The sequence below is a fragment of the Buteo buteo genome, chromosome 2 (genome assembly GCF_964188355.1).
Source record: "Buteo buteo chromosome 2, bButBut1.hap1.1, whole genome shotgun sequence".
NCBI classification, from domain to species: Eukaryota; Metazoa; Chordata; class Aves; order Accipitriformes; family Accipitridae; genus Buteo; species Buteo buteo.
Window position 1 is genome coordinate 78,921,078 of NC_134172.1, and position 21,606 is coordinate 78,942,683.

General features: G+C 69.3%; 3 protein-coding genes across 5 annotated transcripts; 2 read left to right on the plus strand and 1 right to left on the minus strand.

The window, feature by feature from the left end:
• Window positions 1–1,464: 1,464 nt before the first annotated feature.
• FAM110A (family with sequence similarity 110 member A) lies at window positions 1,465–6,064 on the minus strand. Of its 2 annotated transcripts, none has more exons than XM_075021942.1 (2): window positions 5,953–6,064; window positions 1,465–3,376 (listed from the first exon to the last, which is right to left on the minus strand). In XM_075021942.1, exon 2 carries the CDS (start codon window positions 3,305–3,307, stop codon window positions 2,288–2,290), a length of 1,020 nt encoding a protein of 339 aa, XP_074878043.1. In that variant the 5' UTR covers window positions 3,308–3,376; window positions 5,953–6,064; the 3' UTR covers window positions 1,465–2,287. The 2 variants fall into 2 exon arrangements, with proteins under 2 accessions (XP_074878043.1, XP_074878048.1); XM_075021947.1 differs by lacking the exon at window positions 5,953–6,064 and adding an exon at window positions 4,510–4,560.
• A 4,150-nt stretch (window positions 6,065–10,214) lies between these two features.
• On the plus strand, window positions 10,215–14,150 carry SLC52A3 (solute carrier family 52 member 3). 2 transcript variants are annotated; one of them, XM_075022613.1, is made up of 5 exons: window positions 10,215–10,367; window positions 11,547–11,713; window positions 12,131–13,201; window positions 13,461–13,584; window positions 13,721–14,150. In XM_075022613.1, the coding sequence occupies exons 3-5, from the start codon at window positions 12,174–12,176 to the stop codon at window positions 13,931–13,933; spliced, it is 1,365 nt and encodes a 454-aa protein (XP_074878714.1). In that variant the 5' UTR covers window positions 10,215–10,367; window positions 11,547–11,713; window positions 12,131–12,173; the 3' UTR covers window positions 13,934–14,150. The 2 variants fall into 2 exon arrangements, with proteins under 2 accessions (XP_074878714.1, XP_074878715.1); XM_075022614.1 differs by lacking the exon at window positions 10,215–10,367 and adding an exon at window positions 11,041–11,174.
• Window positions 14,151–17,631: 3,481 nt separating this feature from the next.
• Window positions 17,632–21,606, plus strand: SCRT2 (scratch family transcriptional repressor 2). Its single transcript, XM_075022615.1, has 2 exons — window positions 17,632–18,032; window positions 20,406–21,606. The coding sequence occupies exons 1-2, from the start codon at window positions 17,909–17,911 to the stop codon at window positions 21,110–21,112; spliced, it is 831 nt and encodes a 276-aa protein (XP_074878716.1). The 5' UTR covers window positions 17,632–17,908; the 3' UTR covers window positions 21,113–21,606.

Sequence of the window (21,606 nt, forward strand, 5' to 3'; positions counted from 1 at the left end):
GCCAGAACCAAGCCGAGGGCTGGCAACGCCTGGAGGGCCATGCCGGCTGCTCTGCCCCATGCCCGGCGGGGGCCAGTGGGGGCCCCCCCCTTCTCCTTGCCAATAGCAGCAAATTTAGACCAAGCCCCGGACACGCCGGGCTGAGGAATCCGGCCAGCACAGCCGGTCCCAGCCGCCGACAGGGATCCGTGTCCCGCAGAGCTTTCCCTGAGGGCAAAGCCTGCCTGTGCCTGGGGTCCCCGTCACCCCCTGGTTTCCCCCTCCTCGGGGATGCCCCCAGCACCCCACGTGCCGTCATTAAGGATCCCTTGGGCGTGGGTTTCCTCCCCAGCCCGTTTTGTCAGCCTGACTCACGGACCAGATGCCATCACCGTGTCCTGCCCGCCGCGCCGCAGGCAGCCAAACCTGCCTGTACCCCAGTGGGAGCCGGATGGATCCTGCAACCCTGGGCGGTGGCTCTGGGCGGACGTGCAGGGCGCAGGAGCCAGGCTGGGTTGGGAAGTGCTTCATCCCCATGAGGGTTTTTTTGGGGGACCCCCAGTGCTGAATGGAAGCCCCGGTCAAGGGGACCCCCGATGCTGCCCCAGCCAGCGGCTGCAGGGTCCAGGCTGAGCGAGGGGAGCACTGGCTGGGGTGGCACAGGGTGGCAGCGGCTCTGGACCCTTTGAAAATAAAAACCGCAGCCCTGGGGCGGGCGGCTCGACCTTGTCACCGGCTTGTCACCGTCACCGTGCACGTGGCATTTGCCGAGCGGTGCCCGCACCAGGCAGGCTGGCTCCTCGCACGTGTGGAGCTGTTTGTAGCCACAGCCCCACCACCGTGGCTGGAGCCGGAGGGAGGCAGCAGCAGGGCTGGTGTCCGGGCAGGGTCCCCTGGGTGCCGGCACTGGTGGCTTTGGTACCACCTTCCCCAGCAGCCATCTGGCCCTGTGGGATGCACCAGCATCACAAGGAGCAGAGGGACTTCACCGGCGCCCGCAGCACCCGCGGTGCCGGGGGGGGCCCGCGGTGCCGTGCGAGGCTGCCTGGGGATAACGCACGGGTGTTTTTTATCTTCAAAGCACTCCCTGCGCCGACTTTCATCCTCGCGCCTCCCCAGCCCTCTTGGGAGGTCTCCGCTATCGCCGCCCCCATCTCGCAGTCCCGGAGGAGCCGGGACTCGGCCAAGCTCAACTTTGCCGGAGCGGAGCGAGGAGGCAGGGGAGGGCTGCACGGTCGGCACGGTGCTGGCTGCGGCACAGAGGGGAATCCCGCCGGCCTGGGCTCTGCCGGGACCTGCCGGACCCAACCGCCGCCCCCGACGTGCCCGCCGGGCCCCGCGCTGGCACGCCGCGGCACGGCACCCATCGCTCCTGCCGGCACCCAGCCGCTCGGCACTGCCAGCCCCTGCTGAGCCGCGGGCACCCGAAGGGTCCCTGCCCCATCCCGACCTCCACCACCTCAAGAGACAGCAATGCACGCAGCCTCCAAAGCACAGAGATTTAATAAAATCGGCTGTGTTCTTATTACTATTTACAGATCAAACATCAGGAAAAACAGTAGAAATGAGGAAAAGACCAACAACCGTCGTCTTCATAAATACCAGGGCTCACCGTGCCCGGGGCTGTGCGCCCGCTGGCACCTGGGAGGGGACACAAGCACTCGCAGACACTCGCACACACACACAGCCCTGGGCTGCTCGAAGCGGGGGGGTCAGGTTTGCCCCCACCCCCGCGAAGCACCCAGCTTCTCCCAGACCTTCAGCATTAAGACGGGGACCACCAGGATACCCCAGGCAGCATGGCCCCCTCGGTGGAGGCTTGCAGGGGGGCAGCTCCTTCCCCCGGGCTGTGTCCCTGCTCTGTGCAGGGGGGGTGGAATCGGCCCCTTACCCCCCACCCATGGGTGCTGGTGAGGAGCAGGACAGGCAGGAGCTTCCAGCAGCGCAGGAAGGCCGACTGTACATGGGGTCCTACGGGAGCGGATGAGGGGAGGGTGTTGGGGACCGGCCACGGATGCAGGGGCACATGTGTCCTCTGCTCTCCCACGGGGACCCGGCTCTCCAGTGCCGGCGCAGGAGTCTGATGGAGCCAGAGCCGGCGGGAAGGATGCCCGGTCATCCCACCGGAACTCTGCCAGTGCCGCTGTGGCACAGGGGTCAGGGAAGCAAGGCGGGGGCTGATTTTGAGGGTCCTGTCACCCCTGAGAGGTCCCTGCTCCTCCTGGGGCATCTCCTGCGCTCCCTCCCTGTCCGGCATTGCCCACTTGCAAGCGATCCGTCCCCGGCGCCCACCACCACCGCGGCACTGCTACACGTCGGAGACCTGCTGGGGCTCCCTGGCTTGGCGCAGCCCGTACAGCCACTTGATGACGCGGGCGTTGCGCTCGATGACGGAGATGCCGTAGGGGACGCGCTCGGCCGGCCGCCCCTCCGGCGTGGCAGCGCTGGGCGGCGAGCGGTCGCCTTCCGAGCTGGCCGTGCTCACGCTGTGAAACTTGAGGGACACGATGTCGGAGCTGGCGCGGGCGAAGCGCTCGGCGCCCATGTCCTGTACCTCCTCGGGGTCGAGGCCGCAGTAGTTGAAGAAGCGCTCCAGGTCGGCGGTGGCCCGCGAGAGCCGGTCGCTCAGGTCCGACTTGGAGCGGTGCAGCAGGGGCTGCCGGCGGGCGCTCTCGGGGCGGGCGGGCGAGCTCCGTGCCGGGGCCGCGGGCAGCCCACCCGGGACGGGGGATGCGGGCACCGGCGTCGCCTGGCCCCGCGGAGCCCCGCAGGGACGGACGTCCACCCTCCGCACGGCCACGCTGCCGGGGGGCTTGGCACCAGCGGGGCTCTCCGGCGGCTTGCCGGCACCCTCCGCCCCGCCGCCCGGCGCCGCCGCCGGCGCCTCCGCCCTCCGCTTGCATTCCCGGCCCAGCGGGCTCTCCGCCTTGGGGAAGGGGCTGTCGCAGAGGTTGATGAGGTTGTTGAGGATCTCCAGGTCGAGGGAGGTCTTCGGGCCGCCAGCCTCCGCGCGGCGCGGCCCCGGGGGTGCCCTGCGGCTGGGGGTGAGCGCAGCCCGGCGCGCCCCCGGGGTGAAGAGGGGCTGCTTGAGTAGCGGCGGCTTCACCGGCTCCTGCTTGGTGCTGACGACCCGCTGGCTCTTCACGTACTTGGCCTTGTCGGCCTCCAGCCTCTCCACCGCGCTGGGCTTCCCGGCACCCGGTTCGGCGTGCCGGCGGAAATACGCGGGGCCCTTGCGGAGGATGCGGATGGGCATGGCCGAGGTGAAGGGCGCCGTCGCCGTCACCCCCTTCATGGCGTCGCCGGCTTGCAGCGCCTCGACGGGCATCCTCCGCGCCGGCACCGGGGCGCGGGGCGGGCAGCCGCCACGGGCGGCGAGGGGCTCACGTGCCGTCAGCTGCAAAGAAGGGGCCGGAGCGAGGGGCGGTTGGCGGTGGCCGGCTGGCGGACGGACGCTGCCTGCCCGCCTGCCCGGCCCCTGCCCGCGCCCTGGCCCCGCGGGCAGACAAAGGCCGCGCTGGGCTGTGCGGTGCCGCACTGTCTGCGCCGGCTGTGCCGGGTTTCCTATTTGAAGGCAGGGACCACGCCTCCGGCCGCCACCGAGGCCTCCCCGAAACGTCCCCCGGCCAATCCGCGGAGCAAGCCTGCTTCAAACCGCACCCGGGCCAATGGGGCCGGCGGGGAGGGCACCCCGGTCCCGGTGAGGGGCACCCCGGGGATCGAAGCCGGGGCAGAGAGGGGCGGCTCGGCCCAGCACCCCTCGCCGATGCTCTGCCCGCATCGCCCGTGCCCAGGGGTGCAGCACCCACGTCAAGGGGTGCATCGCCCGCATCAAGGGGTGCATCGCCCGTGCCCAGGGGTGCATCGCCCGCTCCCAGGAGTGCATCGCCCACGCTAAGGGGTGCATCGCCTTCACCCCGGGGGTGCATCCCCCATGCCCAGGGGTGCATCACCCTCCCCACTCACCCGCCACCCCACCAAGCTGGGGAATTGCAGGCTCCGCTCCCTGCTGCTCCCTCTTCTCTCAGCCCCCCTCGCAGGCTCCGGGGCTGTTCCCGGGTTCCCCGCTCCCACCCTGGAGCCCCTTGGAAAGCACCAGTGGGGGTTTCCACCCGTGCTTCCCCAGCCAAGGTGTGCCAGGAGCCGCCCTGGGGCCCAGTGCACCCCATGTCCTTGGGCCCCCGCCAACCCCAACAAGCACAGCCGCCCGCCCCAACGGTTGTGCAGACGCACTGGCCCGCCCACAGCGGCGGCGGGGGGGGGCCCAAACCAGCCCCGCACCCCTCCGCAGCCCCCTGCCCGGCCACCCCCAACACCCCTGCCCAGGTGGTGGGCACAGCCGGAGGGGTCCCAACGCACTGAGGGGCTCAGGCGAGGTGCACAGGGGGGGACGTGGGGTCAAACCTGCCCCCGCCTCCCCCTCCCTCCCCATTCCCCTTCCCGAGCTGCTCTGAGAACCCCCCACGGGGGTCCCCAGTTGACGGCACAGGCGAGCCCCCAGGGAGGTAACAGCGAGCGCCCAGCACTCACCGGGTACGGTGGTGGGCACGGCGGGGGCCAGCGCGCCGTGACCCCGCTCCCTCCCGCCGTGTCCCCAACGCGCCGCCGTCACCGTCAGCCGCTCACTTGCGTGCACAACTTCCTGGGTGCAACCCAGGGCCCGTCCCAAGCGTCGGCCGCGGGCGGCAAGAACCAGCCCCGGCACCGCGCCACGGCCGTGCTGAGCCACGGCTGCACCGTCCGCAAGCCCGTGTTGTTGGCCCCAGCCCCCCCCCCCCCCGGAATCTGTACCCCAACGGGGTCCCCACGCTGCAGCCGCCCCGGCGCACGGTGCATCCGCCTGATGCGTTGTGACGGGCGAGCGGTCCGGGGTAGACTGGTTGTCCTTGTCCCCTGCCTGGGGGGACACTCTGCCTTCTGACCTGGAAAGTGTCTGCAGGGGGCCAGCCGGGCGTGGGGACAGCTGGGGACGGTCCCAGCACCAGCACGGACCCTCCTGCCTCCTCCCCGGGGGTGGCTTTCTGCACCCCTCTGCGGGGACCCCAGCGTAGGGGCGATTTGGGGACAGAGCCAGCAGTGCAGGGCACCAATGTCCTTGCTGGGCAAGGGCAGGGACAGGCAGGGCAGGCAGGGCCCCCCCCCGACCAGAGCCGTGCTTACAGCCCCCCTGGTCCCGCAGCCCAGTGGTGGCAGAGACCTGGGGTGTTGGGGAGCACCGGCTGCCAGCCGGGTCCCCGTGCAGCAGCACCCCTCAGTTCCAGCGCTGTCCAGACCCCGTGCCCTGCAGCAGCACCCTGCTGACAGCCGGCCCCGCTGCCCTCGTACCCTGTGCCAGGCTCAGGGAGGGGTCTCCGGCTCGGCACAGGGGTGCAAACGTGCCCCCCCGGGCGAGGCAAAGCAGGGACATGTCCCCACGTTGGGTGCTGGAGCTCAGCATGGTGGCAGAAGCTCAGCCCCAGGGCCAAGCCATGGAGGGGATGGCTGTTGGGGCACAGCGACAAGGACACAGGGTCCTCCAGCACGGCCACATGCCTGGCCAGCAAGGACAGCCCCGGCCAGGCACAACCTGCTGCTCCGCATTCCTGCGGTGCTGAGCCACCTGCCCTGGCACGGCCGCGCTGAGCAGGGCTGCACCAAACCCAGGCGAGCCGAGCTGAGCAGCTCTCCAAACAGCCCCGAAAACACAGCGACGTTATCCCACTCCCCAAGATGGAGCGTGGGGATCCGAGTGCCAGGGCTGCCAACCCCACTCATGCCGGGCAATGCCCAGCCGTGGCCCCAGCTCCTCTCCCTTCTGGTGTGGGCAGCCCAGCGTGGCTCATTTGGCACACCGGATCCCCTCCTGCCTGGAGGCAGCTGCTCCGGAGACCCGTGCCGGGAGGTGTGTGGTTGTGCCTCCCCATCACCGGGTGACCCAGCCCCACACTGCTGGCACAGGACCGGCACGGCACCAGCACCACCTCTGCCACCTACCTGGATCGGCCCTGCGACGTGGGAGACTCCTCGGCACGGCTCAGCCGCCGCGCCGCTTCTCCCTGTGTTCTTCCCGAGGGTGTCCCAATGTCCCTGCACCTCCTCTTCTCCAGTCACGTCCTCCCCTTCTCCCCACGGGACGGCGGCTGGCAGGGTGCTGGAGCGGCTCTGCGCCACGGCTGCTCCCGCTGAGTCAGCGCCGGGCGAGGACGCCCTCCGAGGCAGCTCAGCGCTCACATGGGATTAAAACCACGGGGCATTCCTCCATGCCAGGCTGCGTCACGCAGTGTTGACGGTAGCTGGCGACGTCCCGGCACGGGTGCCGGTTCAGCCCGCAGTGCCAGCCGGGCAGCGTGGATGCATGGCCTGAGGTGCTCACACCGCCAAAGCCAAAACGCCGCTGGGCATCCCCTGCCCGCTGTGGGCAGAGGGTCCTGATGCCCTGCCGGGATTTGAGGGAGATGGGAAAATTTCCAGCCCTCCCGTAGACAGGGAGCTGCCACCCGGCTCCTCGCATGCCGCCGGCACGGCCAGCCATCAGGGCCTGCTCTGATTTGGAAAACTCACCTAGTTTCCCCATGCACCCGGCAGCAGCCCCCTGCGATAAACTCCAAAATGCAGCAACATAACCCAGATAGCACGAAGGGAGGTGACAGACGGGAGCAGTGTCGCCAAGCCCACAGCCACATGGACCTGCTGGCCTGAACCCAGCCCCGGGGTGGCTCCGGGGGTTGCCTGCCCCACGGCACAGGCATCTCCGGCGGCAAGGACCGGCTTTGCGTGGCAGAGCCGAGCGCTTGGCCCACGCAGCACGGAGCTCGATTACAGCCGTGCATTTTTCAAACTGCTCTTGGAAACAAGAGAAGGAGCTGGCAGAGGGAGAAGAGCCGAGCAAAGCACATGGAAAAGAAGCCGTCTGGGTGCCGGAGGGCTGCCCTGCGCTTGAGCAACGGCAAAGGTGGATCTGCACAACGAGCTCAGCTGGAAAAACACTGCCCGACGCAGCGGGCGAGGGCAAAGCCTGCAGGCACCTTGCCCAGCCGGGCTTCGTCCCCCCATGGCTGCCGAGCCTGCGCGGGGGGCAGGCAGCAGGCAGCAGGCAGCAGGCAGCAGGCAGCTGCCCGGGCACGTCTGGGCAACCGGGTGCTTTTGGAGCGGGGCGTTGGAGCCAGGCAGCGCCCCGGAGCCTCGCCTTCCCTGGGAGCATCCCGGGACGGGTTTTGGGAGGGCAGCCTGCCGCGGGAGCCCTCCCGCAGCACCCGGCTGAGCACCCTCTGGGATGGGGCAGGGACGGAGGAATGGTGTTTGGAAACAAGAGGGACAGGAGGGTGCTGGCACTGGCTCTGCTCTCACCTCCCACAGAGGCTCGGGGCTGCCCCCACCGCCTCGTGCCGCTTTTCAAGGACCTCCTGGGAGCTAAATACAGCCGCCAACGAGAAAAGATGTGCTCAGAGGCCAAATGCCCCCTGGAAGTGCTGGGCGGAGGCAGAGGCACCCCTGAAGCCAGGAGCCCCCCCAACCCCCTCATCTCGGCAGGTGCTAATTCCTGGCATTTAATTACAGCCCCTTGCCACGCCGTGGCTGCGCCCAGCTTTGCAGCGGGGGAATCACCCCTGCGCCACGTGCCCCGACCGGGGGCGAGCTACTGCCGGCTCCTGCCTCAGTTTCCCCAGCTGCGAGCTCTACAGAGCAGCTCTGCCGGACAGGGGCAGCTTTCCAAGGGACTTGGGGACTCGATGGGGAATCTCTTGCTGGGCCCAGCATCGCCTCGCTCCCCGCGGGCGGAGGGAAGGATGCTGCCCGTACCCCGCTCTCCCCCACATGTCTCCGCAGGCGGCAGCTCGGGGCCAGGAGCCGTGGAGGTGACAGATGGGGACGTGCCGGGCGCGAGGCCTTTGTCTGCGCCGTGGCGGCGGCGCGCGGCGATACGGACCCGCAGATGGCGGCTGCCGACGGGGCCAGGACCGCAGCCCGTGGCCAGGCGAAGCGCTGGGCCCAGGGGATCCGGCCCTTTTGTTGGGGTCTCACCTCCGGCAGCGGGGGCCCCTTGCCGGCTGCCCCCCACCAGCCTTTCAACTTTCAACTTGACCTGCTCCTTTCACATGGAAATGGGATGCAAATGGGTCTGGGGGTGGGGGGGGCTGCCAGGGGCCAGCGGCTGCGACCTGCCAGTGGGTCCCTGCACCCAAATCTGAGGGATCATACCCACTCGCTTGGGGCGGCCGGTGGTCCTTGGGGTGGAGGGGGTCCCACTTGTCCCCCAGCAATGGAGCAGCAGCCTTCCCCTGCCCAGGAAGACAATCCCCGCTGCTCGCAGCTGAAAGCAGATATTAGGGGATGGCTCTTGCCGGGACTGAGCTCGTGGACAGACCCCCGCTCTCCCAGGCTGCCGATTCCCCTGTTGCCCTCGCATCATCCGGGCATCCCCGTGGCACAGGCAGCGTGCCCACCCCGGGGACCCCTGCTGCACCCCCTGCCCTGTGCTGGCTGCGGCTGGGGACCCTTGGCTGGGTGGGGAGGGGGCTTCCCGGCCGGCCAGTCACCGGAGCCCGGCAAAGTCCCGCAGCCGGGGACCGCTCGGCTACCAAATGTTGCCATCTGCCTCCGGGACCTTCGCTCGCATCTGCCGGGGGTGCGGAGGGGCGAGGGGCCGGGGGGGCCCGGGGGGAGCCAGGGGCTCAGCTGCAGCGTGAGGAGGGGGCAGAGGAGGCACAGCCGTCTCACACCGCACAGGCAGGGCAGGCAGCACGTGTCGGGCAGATTTGGGCGAGGAGCGTGAAGCGGAGGCGCGGGCGTCCCGCACCCAGCACCCCCTCAGGCTCCCCTGCGCCGCAGCCATTCACCCTTGGGAGGGGTCTCACCACCAGCTGTGCCGCTCCTTTGTGCTGCCAAATTAAACACAGGACAATCGCCGTCCCCCTCCCCATCCCCATGGATGCACGGGGACCTCAACTGCCCCTGGGCCAGCCCGAGCCCCCCGCACCTGGTTTCTCCCAGTATCTTGGACCCGCTCCCCACTCCCAGGTTATCCTGGGCACTTGTACTGGTTTTGGCTGGGATAGAGTTAATTTTCTCCATAGCAGCTGGTACGGGGCTGTTTTGGATTTGTGCTGAAAACAGTGTTGATAACCCAGGGATGTTTTAGTTATCTCTGAGCGGTGCTTGCACAGAGTCAAGGCCATTTCTGCTTCTCACACCGCCCCACCAGTGAGCGGGCTGGGGGTGCACAAGGAGCTGGGAGCAGACATGGATGGAACCCCACTGACCAAGGGATATCCCATCCATAGGATGTCCTGCTCAGCAATAAAAGCCGGGGAAGAAGGAGGAAAGGGGGACATTCAGAGTGATGGCATTTGCCTTCCCGAGTCACCGTTACATGAACACCTGCCTGCCATGGGCAGCACTGGAGGAATTTGAACTGATTTTGCTTTGCTCACGCATGCAGCTTTTGTTTTCCCTGTTAAACTGTCTTTACCTTAATCCACCCGTTTTCTCCCTTTTACCCTCCCCATTCTCTCCCCCATCGCACGGGGTGGGGGTGAGCAAGCAGCCAGCGGGTGCTGAGCTGCCTGCTGGGATTAAACCGCAGCAGCACCTCAAATCATGCCCCCCCCCCGCCCCCGGCACCCAGCCATGCCAGCACCATCCCTGCAGCCCCAGGGGCGCAGGGACACTTTTGTCCCCGCTGCAATCCCTTGATTGAGGCAGGGACAGAGCCAGGAGCAGGGCAGGGTGCAGGGGCTGGCTGCAGCCCCCCCCCCCCCGGAGGGATAGGGCACAGGCAGGACAGGCAGGCAGGGCAGGCAGGCAGGCAGGGCAGGCAGGCAGGCAGGCAGGCCACTGGAGAAGTCAGCCCCAGGTTCTGCAGGGCTGCAGCCTGCTCTCCCAGCGACACCCGGTGGGTGCTGGGGGAAAAGCCACCGTGAGGCATACCGGGGAGGTGGGTGCTGGGATGGGGGGGGTGTGGGTGCTGCTGGGGGTGACCTTGCCTCTGTTTCCTCACCCGTGTCACCTCCCGGCCCGTGCAAGTGGCTCATCCTCCGGCTCGCGGCTTGGGTGATCTCCCGGTCCCGTCTCGCTGGACGTGGGGTCCGAGGTGCCCAGCCCTGCAGTGCACCCACGGTGGGACAGCCGCCACGCTCGGGGGGTCCTCGAGGGCCCCATCCCAGCCCGTGACCCAGCAGAGACCCTCGGTGGGAGCACACGCCGTCACCGGGTGACATTCGCACCTGGCAGCCTGAAAAAGGTGAGGCGGCGGTTCAGCCAGGGACAAGTGCAAAGTCCAGGACACCGCCAAGAATAATCATCGGCACCCGGCCAAGCCAGGGCGCGCTGGGCCAGCGGCGACGCTGCGGCAAGCACCCCGCGCCGCAGCCGGGCAGGCGGCAGGCATGGGGCTGTCCCTGGCACCGGCGGTACGTGGGGACGGGGGGCAGCCGTGGCCCCCCAGGGTAGGGCAGGGGCTGGGCTGTCCTGGGAGCTGGCAGGGAGAGAGGGCAAGAGGTGGCCGGGAGCTGGAGGTGGCACAGCTGGACTTTGGCCGCCGGGACAGACTTTGGAGCTGAAAGGTCCCAGCTGGCACCCGGGGTCGGGCTGCGTGGGACGAGTGGGGGGGTCAGTGGTGGGGAGAGGGGAGTGGGACCCTATGGCCAGCCCTGCGCCCATCCAGGGAGGGGGGCTGTGCTGGTGAAAAGCTGGGACCCCCTGGGAGGGGAGGCAGGAGTGGCGGGGGGGGGGTCCTGTGCCCCCATGCCCAGGCTGATGCCAGCCCCTGCCCCACGGGGGGGGGGCACAGCTGGGACCGGAGCTGCTCCCTCTGGCCCCCGGGCACTCATCCCTCTGGCCACGAGGGTCCCCTCGGGAGCGGGGCCCCCCCCCCATCCCTCCAGGGACTACAGCGCTTTTCCTTACGCTTTCTTACCGCTTTTATCCCATCACACCCTGTGCCGGCAGCCAACCAACCCCGCAGCTCCTATGTCCCCCCGGGACCTGCTGGGACCCTCCCACCCAGGACAGGCACCCTGAGCAGGAGGGCCCCCCCACCCCCCCCCACCCCCCAGACCCAGGGGGACTCTGCCAACTGGGACCAGAACGAGGAGCAGAGCGTGGCCAGGCCGTCACCCGTCCGCATCCGGAGGTGGTGACGCGCCTGCCTCACGTCACGGCCCCAGCAGCCAGGACTCGCTCCCGCCCGCGTGCTGCTGCCGGTTCCCCAAAACACAGTGAGTTCCCTCTCGGGAGATTGCCGAGGCACCGGTCAGACCGAGAGCCCGCTTCCGTCTTGGCTCTTGCTCCGGACCGGAGACCCCGATGCCTCCCCCGTAGGGTTGGAGCCACGGGTGGGTTGTTGCACCCGCCGGGCTCAGCCCCTGGGAGACGTTGAGTTTTCTCCGCCGCCGGGCCCAACGCTGCGGCAGAGGGCTGGAGCTGGCTCTGCCGAGCTGCTGGGGTGTGGGGACATGGGGACGTGGGGTGGGGGGGGGTGTCCCCCTTTCCCGGGAGCAGGATGGGAGCCGGTGTCCGGGGCGGGCAAGGGGATGCGGCCAGATCCTGGCTGACTCAGCTCGCTGGTATGAGCCGAGGCTGGTTTGCAGGTGCGGCTGCCGGGGCCCTTCTCCCCGCAGCCACCGGAGCCTGCCGGGATCCCACGGGACCCGGCTGGGAGGAGACGGGCGCTGCTTTGCCCTGCCCTGCGGATGCGGTGGGAGGTACGAGGCCTCCATTCCCAGCAGAGCGGCTGCCCAGACCTCTCGGCCCCCAGGTGAGAGCCATCTTCAACCCGTGCCAGGCTGTGCCGCGCCGTGCCAGGCTGTGCCGTGCTGCACCGTGAGCCGGGGCAGGTTCGATGCCCTGCCGGGTTCCGTCCAGGCTCTGTGCCTGGTGGTGCTGAGCCCCAGCTCTCCGGGACGGGGCCCACGCGGAGCCGAGCAGGTCCCGCACCCGGGGTAGGAGGGTGCAGAGTCATCACCGCTGGGGAGCAGGGAGAAAAGGGGGGCCAGGCCAGGCCGTGGGGAGGCAATGCTGCTCCGCGAGCCCCGCAGCCCCATGGCGCGTGGGAGACGGGCCGCCGTGCCTGCCTGCAGGAGGGGGAACGCAGGCAACGGTCACCGGAGGCCAGGGTTGGGGTCCGGGGGGGGTCGGGTCTCACCCCGGCGCTGATCGAAGCCTCTCCCCACAGCGCGGCCGTATCACCCCCGGGTCCAGGCACCCAGCCCTGAGCCATGACGCTGCTCACCCATCTCCTGGCCTGCACCTTTGGCACGGGCTCCTGGGTGGCCATCAATGGGCTGTGGGTCGAGCTGCCGCTGCTGGTGACGGTGCTGCCGGAGCAGTGGGACCTGCCCTCCTACATCACCATCATCATCCAGATGGCCAACGTGGGGCCGCTCTTCGTCACCCTCATGCACCGTTTTCGGCCCGGCTTGCTGAAGGAGGTGGCTGTTATCTACGTGGTCGTGTCCGTGGGTGTCGTGGCCTGCTTGCTGCTGGCCTTCCTCTGGAACTACACGTCCCCCATCGCCGGGAGGCCCCACAGCACCGCCTTCCTGATCCTCACCTTCTTCCTGGCCCTGGTGGACTGCACCTCCTCCGTCACCTTCCTGCCCTTCATGATGCAGCTGCAGCCCCAGTACCTGACCACCTTCTTCATCGGCGAAGGGCTCAGCGGGCTGATCCCCGCTCTCATCGCCCTGGGCCAGGGCGCTGGCATCTCCAGCTGCACCAACGTCAGCCACGTGGTCAACTTCACCACCGGCAACGAGACCGTGGAGAGCACCGTCTTCCAGCTGGAAACCCGCTACCTCCCAGCCAACTTCTCCACCCACCTCTTCTTCCTTCTCATGACTGTAATGATGCTGGCCTGCTTGCTGGCCTTCTTCTTCCTCGCCAGGCAGCCCAAGGTGTGGGAGCTCTCCCAGCAGCAGCTGTTTCCCAGCAGCATCATGCTGAGCTCATTTGACCAGATCGCCAACGAGGGAGCTGGCTCGCGGCTGAGCGGAGGCTGCCCATGCCCGAAGGATGCCAAGGGGCCCAGGAACATCCTGCCGCAGAAGGTCTCCTACCCCCTGGCCAAACTCACCTTCATCTACCTCCTCATCGCTTGGGTGAGCGCTCTGACGAATGGGGTCCTGCCATCCGTGCAGTCCTACTCCTGCCTGCCCTACGGCAACACCGCCTACCACCTCGCGGCCACGCTCAGCTCCATGGCCAACCCCCTCGCCTGCATCGTGGCCATGGTCCTGCCTGGCAGGTGGGTAGCGGGGGGCTGGGGGCCGCGGTGGGGTGAGCCCCAGGGGCTTCTGCCCCGAGAATGGCAAGAAGGGAGGGTGGGACGGATAAGGCGCCGGGTGGGAGAGGGTCTGTGGGGTGCCCGTGCCCTGGCAGCAGAGACACCCTGCGGAAGGAGGATGGAGCTGGCATGGAGCCGGTCAGCCTGTGCCCCGGGTCTGTGCCCCTCAGCAGGGACAGGTTGGCAGCATTCCCCGGTGTCACTCGCATGTCCCTTGCAGGTCCCTGGCCCTGCTGGGCACCCTCACCATGGCGGGGACAGGCTTTGGTGCCTACAACATGGCCATCGCGGTGATGAGTCCCTGCCCTCTCCTCCAGCAGTCCCAGTGGGGCGATGCCACCATCGTAAGTCACGGGGTCCCTCTCACCCGGGGAGGTTTCTGGGGCCACCCCCAGCTCCAGCCTCACCACGATGTCCCCCGTCCCCATGGTGGGGAACCCCCCCGGCCCTGCTGACCGCTCTCCCCCCCTGCGCCGCCAGGTCCTCTCCTGGGTGCTCTTCACCGGGACGCTCTCCTACGTGAAGGTGATGGCCGGGGTGATCCTGCGGAGCCGCAGCCGCAGCGCGCTGGTGTGGTACGGGGCAGTAGAGCAGCTGGGCTCCCTCCTCGGGGCCCTGCTCATGTTCCCCCTCGTGAATGTCTACGGCTTCTTCAAATCCGCCGACTACTGCAGCCTGCAGTGCCCGGCATGAGTGGGGCAGGCACCCCTGGACAGCCCCTCTTGCCAGCATGCGCCCCGAAAAACAGCGAGGGCCGCGGAGCCAGGAAGCATTGCTGGGACCGGGGCGGCCGCGGGCATGTCTCCCCGCTGGGCTCCGCCAGGTCACCGGCCAGGAGCAGCTCCGTGGCTTTGTCTCCAGTCCGGGCGCGGGATGTCTCCGTTGCGTTCAAAGCAATAGAAGGTGTTCGCTCAGCCCTCAGCCTCCCTGCTGCCCGCGCCGGCAGGCATGGAGGGGCTGCCTGTGCCGGTGCCCCCCACCTGGGTACTGCTTGGATAGGGCCACGTCCCATCCCTTCCCCTGGAGGGTCTGGCGCCATTTGGCATCGTGCCCCAAAGCCCCCCCCCCGCCCCGGGACCCCACGGGTGGGCACAGCCCCAGCTGCGCCCGGCAGCACCGGCGGCGTTCCCGGCCCCGTGCCGTGACGGAGGCGGCAGCTGCCCCCCGGGACGGTGGGTTTGCAGCCAGCTGCGGGGACCGGGGACAAAGGCGGCTTGGGCAGGGCTGTGCCGGAGCCTGCCCTGCCCTGGCCGTGGGGAGAGGGGCTGTGGGGGGGAGACAGGGTGAGGGGCTTTCACAAGGGCCCCGATAGCAGCTGGGGAAACTGAGGCACGGTGGGACTGGGGGGATCTGCCCAACATTTGCCATCCTCTGCTGTGGCCCCATCCGTGTTTTCTGCTCCCTCCCCGTAGCCCTGTGCCCCACAGCACCCCATCTCAGCCCCGCTGCACCCTGAGACGGGCAGCACTGGGGGTGCAGAGCCAGAAAGCGGCCGCAGCGCAGCCCCGCACCCGGAGCGGTGCCGGGCACAGTGCCGGTTGGAGGGATGGCACGGAACCAGTGCCAGGGCTGTGCCACCTGGTACCCAACTGCGCCCCGGCTGTGCCAGCCAGGGTGGGGGCTGGGTGGACATCGGGCCACGGTGGGCATGGGGGCTCAAGGGGCAACGGCAGCCCCAGGCCAGGTCAGCACCCACATCCCGCACCCGCCTGCGCCCCTTCCCCGGGGCACGAGGCAGCCGGGCCTTTGTCCCCGGCCCTTTGTCTGGCAATCTGCTCCCAGAGCCGGCGGCAGCGCCAGACCCGTGCCTGTCGTGCCTCAAAGCCACGGATTGGAGCCACTTCGGGGCTCCGGCTGCTGCCCGGCCGCCTCCGGGAAGGACGCGGCTGGAATAGCTGATGGCCAGCAGCCCCCCGAGCTGGCGGTGCTGGGGAGGGGTCCCAGAGAAGGCAGGAGCGAGGGTAGCGGGCTTTGCCCCTCGGCACCACCGGGCATCCCCCCGGCAGCTCCTGGCTGAGCCCACAGCGTCCAGGATCCGGCCCCGGGGGGGATGAGGGGCAGGAGGGGGGAGGCTGAGGACCGGTGGGAGGTGCGGGGGCACCGTGGGGCGGCTTGTCTCATCCCGGGAGCGGGATGCATCCATGGCCCTTGCAGGGAGACCAGGAGCTGAAGCAGGGAGCCGGCCTGTCTCCCCCTGCACCCCGAGAGGATGCTCCTGCCCTTGGGAGCCCCCAAAGACCCTCGCCCACCGGACACTCGCGCCCCCCCCCCCCCCAATCCCCTCGCCGGGGAAACAATCGCCTCCAATGGGAATTATTTCCATACAGCTGCTCAGGAAGGCACAAATCCGGCCGCAGCAGAGGAGAAAGGCTGAGCTTTTCTTCTGGCGCTCCCCTCCCTCCCCACCGCGGCGGGGGCAGGTTTGGGGGGGCCCAGCCGCTGCAGTCAGCAATATTAGCACAGCTCGGCAGGACTGATTGCAGGTTATTAACATACATTATCTCAGTCCCCTGCCTCTGAAAGGAGCTGGGTTCCTATTCCCCCTCTCCCAGCCCTCCCTCCCCCTGTCTTTTACACTTAATTACCTCCCTTATTACACCACAGCCTGGAGAGAGACAAAATCCCAGGGCAGCGGGCGGGCAGGCGGGCAGGCAGGCAGGCCCGGCCCAACTAGGGCGTAAGTAATCGCCCGTTCTGCAAACGTGCCTTCAAGGAGAGAACCGGCACACGCGCGGATAAATAAATCAGGGAGCGGAGGCCAGGAGCCCAGCGTGCGGGGGGTGGCGGGGGGGGGAACACGCCGGGAGCAGCCCGGCAGGCGACGTCCCCCCCATTCCGGGTCCGCGGCCCTCCGGGAGAGGTGACCTTGAACTTGGCAGAGCCCTGACGTCAGAGCGGTGCTGCGGGGCCAGATGGGACTCGTGTCGTTGCCCGCGAGCCCCGGCCAAGCGCTGCAGGACAGGGGGGAGGCGAGACACCCCCCCACACACCCCCCAGCCCACGTAGGGAGCAGCCCTGGGACCCCCAAGCCCGGGAGCAGGCCTGGCGGGGTGGGCTGCGGGGTTGGCCACGGCTGTGGGATGCCGTGGGATGTGGGATGCTCTGGGGTCTGGGATGCTGCGGGATGCTGCGGGATGCTGTGGACCGTGGGATGTCCTGGGTTATGGGGTGCCAGACAAAGCAGTGAGCGGAGGGGACGCCGGCCCGATGCGATGCAGGGATGGCCCCAGCCCTGGCTCCGAGCCCGGCCGAAGGAGCAGACGCGGCTGTGAGCAGGCAGGCCCAGGGCGCCGACCGCGGGGGAGCTGCTTTCGACCCCCAGATCCGATGCCACGTGTCCGGCCAAAGGGGCTGGTGCCTCCTGAGGCCAGGGACGGCCAGGTCTGCCCTGCGCCGGCCGTGCCAGCGCTCTGCCTGCGGTGACAGATGAGGGACTGTTCTTAGTTAAGTGCTGCGATGCTCTCGGCATAGCACAGGGCTCCGGGAGAGCAGGGCCCGCTGCCAGCCGGGTCCCGGTGTCAACCACCAGCCCCCGGCCGGCACAGCCCCAGGGAGAGCCAGCCCCAAGGCCACCGACTGCTTGCAGGACCGGGGCCTCATCCTGCTCCAGGGAGGGCGGCAGCGGAGCGCTGGCGGGGGGAGGCGGGGGAGTGGGAGCTCCGGCAGGGAACAATGCACCGCCACGAGCCCACGAGCCCGGCTATTGTTGTGGGCTGCGGAGGTCACGGCGCTTCCCCGGGGACGGGGATGGGGATGGGGACATGGGAAAGGGAGAGAAGGTGGGAAAAGGGACAGGGAAGAGGAACGGGGAGGGGGGAAAGGGACAGTGGGCAGGGATGGGGACAGGACAGAGGTGGGACGGGGATGAGGGCAAGGAAGAGGGAACAGGGATGGGGACAGAGAACAAGGGACAAGGGAAGAGGAAAGGGGTCAGTGGAAAGGGGACGGAGATGAGGACGAGGAAGATGGACAGGAATGGGGACAGGGAAGAGGGATAGGAACAGGGAGCAAGGACAGGGACAAGAGAAAGGAGCAAGAAACAGGGACAGGGGACAGGGATAGAGACAAGGGACAGGGACAGGGATGGGGACCCCCGCCCCGCCGCCCCGTCCTTCATAGGCCCTGGGGGCTGACGGCAGGGAGACAAAGGCGGTGGGAGGCAGCGGTCCCCCCCCCTCCCCTCCCGTCCCCGCGTGTCCCCATTGTCCGTGGCCGGGGGAGGGGGGGGGAGGGACCTGGGACCCCACACTACCGGGGCCCCCGGCGCTGCCGGCAGCTCGGGGGGGGGTTCGGGGGGGGGGGGGGGGGCTCCGGGTGCGGCCGGGCGGAGCGGCCCCCTCCCCCCCCCCGGCCGCCTGCCTTCCTCCCCCTCCTCCTCCTCCTCCTCCTCCTCCTCCTCCCCTCCTCCTCCTCCACCTCCTCCTCCTCCTCCTCCTCCTCCTCCTCGCCGCCCTGCTGCCTGCCTGCCTGCCTTGCCTGCCTCCCCGCCCCTCGCACTCGGTTCCCCGCGCCTCGCCGCCCGCACAGCCGGGGCCCGGAGCGCCGGGCGTAGCGAGGGGCCGGGGGCGGGGCGGGGCAGGGGCGGGGGGGCCGGTGCCGGGGCCGGGACCGGTAGCGGTGCCGGTACCGGAGCTGTCCAGTGCTGAGGGCGCCGGCCCGGCCCCCGCCATGCCCCGCTCCTTCCTGGTGAAGAAGCTGAAGGCGGAGGCGTTCCCGGCCGCCGGGGCCCCCGCGCCCCCCTACGCCCCCCTGGACCCCCCCTACGCGCTGCCCGGCCCCGCCGCCGGCGATGGTGAGTGCGGGGCCGGGGGCTCCGGGGGGAGGACGGAGGGGGGGGGGGGGAGCGGCCCCCTCCCCTGCCGCTATTGTGTGTGCGCCCGGCGGGGCACCGGGGGAGCCCGGGGCTGGAGCGGGGGGGGGGGACACGGACACGGGGCAGGACGGGGCGGGGGGGCCCGGTGTTGTGTCCCGCAGTCGGGTGTCGTGCGGGGCGGGTGGGGGGGGGTGGGGGGGTCATCCCTCCTCGCCTCGTCGCCCGCTCCCGGGTCACCGGCCCCCCCCCGCCGAAGTTGGTCCTTGGGGAAACATCCCCTGCGTGACAGCGGCAGCCCCCCGTGGGCAGCCCACGCTGGCCCCGGCCGGCCCCGCTCGCCCCACGCCCGGGGTGCGGCGAGGCTGGCTTCTTCCCACGACAAGTTTTTGGGGGGGGGGGCAAGAAGCAGCCGGGCTGCGGGGACCGGCGGGGGGGGGAGTGGGGGGAGCGGGAGCCTCGCCGTGCCTGCGGGTTTCATTGTTCGCAGCCGTGCCCCGAGCCCCCCCTCACGGGAGCGCGGGGGGGGCCGTCGCCTCCCCCCCGGGGCACCGGGAGCAGGCGGGGGAGAGGCGGGGGGCAGCCCCCTCCCCGCAGCGAAGAGCTGGGTTGGGGGGTGGCCGGGGTCTCCGGAGCCCCGTCCTGCCAGGGGCCACTGGGGAGGGCTCTGGGAGTGCCCCGGGCTCGGCAGAGACCCCCGACGGGGCGGCCCAGGGACCTGCCTTGGAAGAGGGGGCCGAGGACCGGGGGTGGGGGGGGGGTCCGTCCCGGCCGTGGGCTGCTCGGGGACCGGGAGGCAGAGCTGGATGCGGGAATGGGCCTCATCCAGCCACGCGCAAGCCGTTGCCCAACCGTTGCGTCGCTTGTCCCCCCTTTTCTACCGCTCGCCGCTCCCCAGCCTTTGGTGGGCTTTCTCTGCTGGGGGCAGGGGTGCGAGGCCCGTCTAGCCCTGGGGGTCCTCTGCTTCCCTCCCCCCCACCCCCCCATCGGGAGCGAAGAGCCGGTGGGGGAGGGATGTGCTGCAGCTGGGCAGAAGCTGCCGACGCTGCTCTCCTGGAAATAACCTTGCTGCATGCTCGGAGGCAGCGTGAGAAATTGCTGAGCAGAGCGCTTTCTGCACAGCCCGCGCGACCGCGCTGTCAGCACGACGCGGGGGGACGGGGGGGGCCGAGCTCTGTCCCCGTCACGCAGCCCCCTCCCCACCACAGGCACCCCCAGCCTCCACGGGACTAAATGGCAGCAGCTGCTTGCCCTGAGCAGGGGGGTCCCGTGGGTGGGGGGGGCTGCATTTAGGGGATGCTCAGCCACAGCTGGGGTGGGGTGTCCACGCTGGCCCGCTGGCATGCACGGGTGAGCCTGGCCGTGCACTGAGCCCGGGCCCCCAACAGCCCCTGCTGTCACCACCAGCAGGGATGTGTCCTCTGAAGCAGCTGGCAAGGGCCAGTGTGCATGAGGCGGGAGACCACCAGGACCAGTTTGGGGGTCCTGGGGTGGCAGCGTGTCCCACAGGGTCGCTGGCCCAGCAGGGAGTGGGGCTGTGGCTGCTCGTCTCACGGTGACCTTCGTGAGCCAGCACGGAGGGACGGGGATGCCCACGCGGCGCCCACTCTGTCACGGGTCAGGGGTCCCTCACCTGGAGCCAGGCCATGAGCAGACCTGCACCAATGTCACATGGGGGTGACACTACCAGAGCGGCACCCGAGCCCCGCTCTGCGCCTGGGGGGCTGTGGGTCCCTCTCCTCAGCAGGAGCCCCGGGCCCCGGTGCTGCTGGCATCCAGGTGCTGCCCCATCCCTGGGGAATAGCTCCTGCGGGGGACAGGGGGGAGGTGGGGGGGGACCTTCCTCAGCCCCTTTGCTGGGGAAGGGAAACCCAGGGCAGCTTCTTACCCCTCGCCCCGGCCGCCCCGGGTTTTGAAAGGCGAGGAGGTGGATGGAGCAGAGCTCATTACGGGCGCCTGCCCCGGTGAACAATGAGGCTCTCGGCACCGACAGCTGTCTGGCGGCTAATGGCCCCCGGGGGCTGCCTGCAGCCGGGGCAGCAGGGCGGCACTCGGGCAGGCGCAGCTGGGCGTCCCGCAGCCCCATCCCCGGCTCCCACCCAGAGCAGCCCCGCGGGATGGGACCCATCCTGCCGGCGGATGCGGACAGGAGCCGGGACAGACTCAGCCCCTGTGTAGATGAGGCAGCTCCGGTGCTCGGGGACAGCCCACGGGGCTGAGCGGGGACAGGGACCGGTGCGGGGGGGACGGCCCCTGTTCTGCACCCTTAATGGGCATTTTTGGCTCGTGGCTTTCCCCCATCTCCGGTGGGGCTGGCCCGGAGGGACGGTGACCCCCGCTGTGTCGTCCCTGCAGGGTACCTCCAGCACTGCCTGGCGCCAGCCGGCTACGACACCGACAAGAAGCAGGGTCTGCCACCGCCACCGCCGGACCCAGCCTACGCGCCGGGCCACGAGGAGTACAGCGACCCCGAGAGCCCCCAGTCCAGCTTTTCCGCCCGCTACTTCAACGGGGAGGCGGCGGTGACGGACAGCTACTCCATGGATGCCTTCTTCATCACGGACGGGCGGTCGCGCCGGCGCAGCGAGAGCCAGCGCCGTGGCAGCCACCGCCACTCCTGCCCGGAGTGTGGCAAGACCTACGCCACCTCCTCCAACCTCAGCCGGCACAAGCAGACCCACCGCAGCCTGGACAGCAAGATGGCGAGGAAATGCCCCACCTGCGGCAAGGCTTACGTCTCTATGCCCGCCCTGGCCATGCACGTCCTCACCCACAACCTCAAGCACAAGTGCGACGTGTGCGGCAAAGCCTTCAGCCGGCCCTGGCTGCTGCAGGGCCACATGCGCTCGCACACCGGGGAGAAGCCCTTCGGCTGCTCCCACTGCGGGAAAGCCTTCGCCGACCGCTCCAACCTGCGCGCCCACATGCAGACCCACTCCGCCTTCAAGCACTACAAGTGCAAGCAGTGCGAGAAGACCTTCGCCCTCAAGTCGTACCTCAACAAGCACTACGAGTCCGCCTGCTTCAAGGGCTCCGAACACAGCTGTGCAATAGGGAACTAGCCCCCCAGCCCCCTGTGGCGCATCCCCCTCCCCATCCCTGTCCTCATCGCCATCCCCATCCCTATTGCCATCCCCGTCACCATCCCCATCCCGGTCCCGGTCCCGGTCCCCATGCCACCACTCCTGCAGCTGCAGCCAGCTGGTTTGTGGCTGCGCCGTGGCAGGAGGACACATCGCCACAGACTCACTCCCCACCTGGGAGGAGGTTGCCCCAGCGCTCCCTGGGAAGGGCCGGATCCAGCCAGGCCCGCAGCGGGACCTGGCTCCTCGCCCGTGGGTCCCCGAGCCCCCTCGCAGCCAGGCAGGTCTCTCTGCGGGGGACTCACCCGGGGACCTCTTCCAGACCCAGGAGAGACTTTCCTCCCCCAGCTCATGACTTTCACCTCTATTTATTTAATTTATTACTATTATTTATTTAGAGCTGCTGCTTCTCCTCCCGGGGAACCCCGGGGGAGAAAAGACACTTTTCTGCTCCCCCCAGGAGCAAAACCTCA

Excerpts from the sequence above, each read along its gene's own strand:
- FAM110A (XM_075021942.1), bottom strand. The coding sequence starts at position 3,307 with ATGCCCGTCGAGGCGCTGCAAGCCGGCGACGCCATGAAGGGGGTGACG.
- SLC52A3 (XM_075022613.1), top strand. The coding sequence starts at position 12,174 with ATGACGCTGCTCACCCATCTCCTGGCCTGCACCTTTGGCACGGGCTCC. Across the intron at positions 13,202-13,460 it reads GCCATGGTCCTGCCTGGCAG|GTCCCTGGCCCTGCTGGGCA; the intron begins GTGGGTAGCGGG and ends TGTCCCTTGCAG. Across the intron at positions 13,585-13,720 it reads AGTGGGGCGATGCCACCATC|GTCCTCTCCTGGGTGCTCTT; the intron begins GTAAGTCACGGG and ends CTGCGCCGCCAG.
- SCRT2 (XM_075022615.1), top strand. The coding sequence starts at position 17,909 with ATGCCCCGCTCCTTCCTGGTGAAGAAGCTGAAGGCGGAGGCGTTCCCG. Across the intron at positions 18,033-20,405 it reads CGGCCCCGCCGCCGGCGATG|GGTACCTCCAGCACTGCCTG; the intron begins GTGAGTGCGGGG and ends TCGTCCCTGCAG.